We start from the raw sequence: 3,218 nt of genomic DNA, 5'->3' as shown, positions 1-3,218 counted from the left end.
GACACATGAAATAGTACTCATACTATCCAACAATATTTATTTAATATTCGCTTTACTTACTTCTAAGAAATTATAAATAGAAATATAATTTTAATATATCATATTTTTAATTTAATAAATATAATATCTTAAAAAAATAAAAAAAAATATTATAATTAATAATAAAGGTAAATTTAATAATTAAATGTAAAATTATTCATTAATTTCATAAAATTGACAAGTATTGTTAAACATATCAAAATAGTATAGTGGACAACTACTTTATTTGTCCCTATTTGCCCAATTTTCCTTTTTTATTTGTCTATTTTGACAAATAAAAAAATATGTCATCGATTAATAATTTGAAAAAGATAGAAAATCTTGAAAAAATCTTAAACTTTTATTTTTCTCTACTTTATAATTAATATGGATAAATTATTAAATTCATTATGTCAAATATTATATTTTTAATAAATATGTTAATTTAAAAGCAGATAAGTAATTAGAACCGAGGGAATATTGTTGAAGGGAGGGAGTAAAAATCTTGATATTTGTTCACATGATGAAATAGTTCACACCCATTTCCTATTATATATAGACCACCTATTTCCTCATTTTTGAAGTAAAAACTTTGAAGTGTTTCTTCTTTCTTTTTTCTCTTTGTTCATATTCTAAAAAGTATTTCATCAATGGCATCTACCAAATTAGTTAAAATTCCCACCATAGATTTTTCCAATCATGAAGAGCTAAAACCAAACACTCCACTATGGGAATCTACAAAAATTCAAGTTTTTGAAGCTTTACAAGAATATGGTTGTTTTGAAGCAATATATAAAGTTCCAAATGAAATTAAAGATGGAATGTTTGGTATTTCAAAAGAAATATTTGAATTTCCTTTAGAAACCAAATTGAAAAATTTCTCAGAAAAACCATTACATGGCTACATGGGGATGATTCCACAATTGCCATTGTATGAGAGTTTATGTATTCCTGATTTGCTTAATCCTCAAAGTCTTGAAACTTTTGCTAATATCTTTTGGCCTCAGGGTAATCACCATTTCTGGTATGTTTACTTCTTTCTTTTTTATTTTCTTATTATCATTATGTTTAATTAAATTTTGCTCTAGTGGAAGTGTTCAAAAGGTCTAAAATTAGAAATTTTTAGTAGTTCGATTGTTTGATTAGCTGATTTCTCAGTTTTTCTTTTAGAAAAACAAAATTCAACTAAATTTTTTTTAGCAGTTCGATTGTTTGACAACCTTCTTTATACGTTTATACTGACATTAATATTTGCAGCGATTTGGTAAAATCTTATTCTAATCCACTTGTGGAATTGGATGAGATGTTGAAAAGGATGATTTCGGAGAATTTGGAATTAAAAAATTACATTGATGAATTGTTGAATACCAATTATTTCCTATTTAGATTTACACATTATAAGGGATCATCAATTATCAGTGGAGATGAAAATAATAAAACTGCTGGATTGGGTGGCCACACAGATGGTAACTTCTTGACTTTTATATCACAAAATCAAGTCAATGGATTGCAAATCAACAAAAATGGAGAGTGGATCGATGTGAATATTTCACCAAATTCTTGTGTAGTTTTGGCTGGTGATTCCTTCAAAGTAAGTGTTATATAAGTCTTTAGCCTAGTGTTATTACCTTGTTGGGAACTGTGTTGTTTGAATTTTTTAAAAATATTGTTACACCTTTTTGGATTCTTCAAAAAACATAGGTTTCAGAGGATTAGAGATGTTTGTGAAGAATAAATCCAAAGTTGGAACAACATGTTGAATTTCTTCATGCAAAATTGATAATAAATTTTGAACTACACAAATCTGAAAAATCAATTTTGTTATTTGTTGGAACTTTATGTTTTTTCGAATCTCTAAAAATGGTGTCCCACTATTTTCCAAAATGCATATTTATAGTTTATTGGAATTTGAAAAAGAATTTAGATATTTGTTGGAATCTATCTATATTTCTCGGATCTCTAAAGATGTTATCCCATTAGTGTTGAATTATTTTCCAAAATGCATATTTTTGAAGAATTTGACATATTGAATGATATCTTGAAGAGTCCAACAAACTCAGGTTATTGAAATTACATGTTCAATATTTTCATACAAAACTGAAAATGAATCTTGGTATTAATTTGTTGACCGTATATATGTTGCTCTACTCACCAAAAATATTACCGTGTCTATCTTGATATTTATACAGGCATGGACAAATGGTCGATTGCATTCTCCTGTCCACAGAGTAACAATGGCCGGAGAAAGTGATAGACTCTCCATTCAATTATTTTCATTATCAAAACCAGGTCACTTTGTCGAGGCACCAAAAGAACTGGTGGATGAAGAACACCCTTTACTCTTCAAGCCATTTGAAATTCTTGGATTATTTGGGTATGTTTCCTCAGAAGCTGGCTATGGAGCTCCTCCCAGTGATGTTTTCAAGGCTTATTGCGGTGTTTGATAAGCTAATTGTGAATTTCCGTTCCTATCAGAATACCGTTAGTATATATGGGATTTCTGATAGAACATTTGCCGGAAATGTCCACCCTTTCCAATGGGTTTGGTTGGGAATTCGTGTTTTTTTTTAGTAGTAAGCATCTTATGTTTGAATTGCTGCAGTTGGTAATTCATGTTTAATTTGTTTGGGCAAAATATTTCCAATGGGTTTCGTTGGAAATTCGTGTTTTTTTTTACTAGTGTGCATCTTATGTTTGGATTGTTACTGTTGGGAATTCATGTTTAATTTGTTTGTGTTTTTTTTTTTTGGACAAATAATGAATTTAAAGTGGATGATTTTACTGTTTAAGAGGAAATGATTCAATGTAATCCTTTAGTATTATTTGGTTTTAAAAAAGTATATCATATGAACAATTTATATTAAAATTGTGATACAATTTGTATTGGATTATGATATCTATTAGTAGTACTCATTACTAGGCCCATCCATCAAACAAACTCCTCGCGAGAATGACTTATTTTTCAAAGATTTTATACAAGTTAAACCATCACTTACAGTACGTGCTTGTTTAGATTTGCCAGATTGTCCAACAAAAGCTCGGGTCTAAACAAGTCAAATCTATATCCAAACGTCAAATCTAAACAAGAAAAAGTAAAGAAATGAAATAAATACACTATGGGTCTCACATTTATACATATAGGCCTCACACAACTAACAATATGTGTGCCTAATTTTTCGTACCGATTCATTGCATTATTC

The 3,218-nt window shown here is 28.7% G+C and overlaps 1 protein-coding gene across 1 annotated transcript; it reads left to right on the top strand.

Annotated features, from left to right (window-relative positions):
• The first annotated feature begins 599 nt into the window (after positions 1-599).
• Positions 600-2,538, top strand: LOC125850768 (probable 2-oxoglutarate-dependent dioxygenase AOP1). Its single transcript, XM_049530611.1, has 3 exons — positions 600-1,042; positions 1,276-1,609; positions 2,208-2,538. Exons 1-3 carry the CDS (start codon positions 669-671, stop codon positions 2,460-2,462), a joined length of 963 nt encoding a protein of 320 aa, XP_049386568.1. The 5' UTR covers positions 600-668; the 3' UTR covers positions 2,463-2,538.
• The last annotated feature ends 680 nt before the right edge of the window (positions 2,539-3,218 follow it).

The sequence above is a fragment of the Solanum stenotomum genome, unplaced genomic scaffold, assembly GCF_019186545.1.
Source record: "Solanum stenotomum isolate F172 unplaced genomic scaffold, ASM1918654v1 scaffold19040, whole genome shotgun sequence".
Lineage (NCBI taxonomy): Eukaryota > Viridiplantae > Streptophyta > Magnoliopsida > Solanales > Solanaceae > Solanum > Solanum stenotomum.
This window is presented reverse-complemented; position numbering and strand designations above follow the sequence as displayed.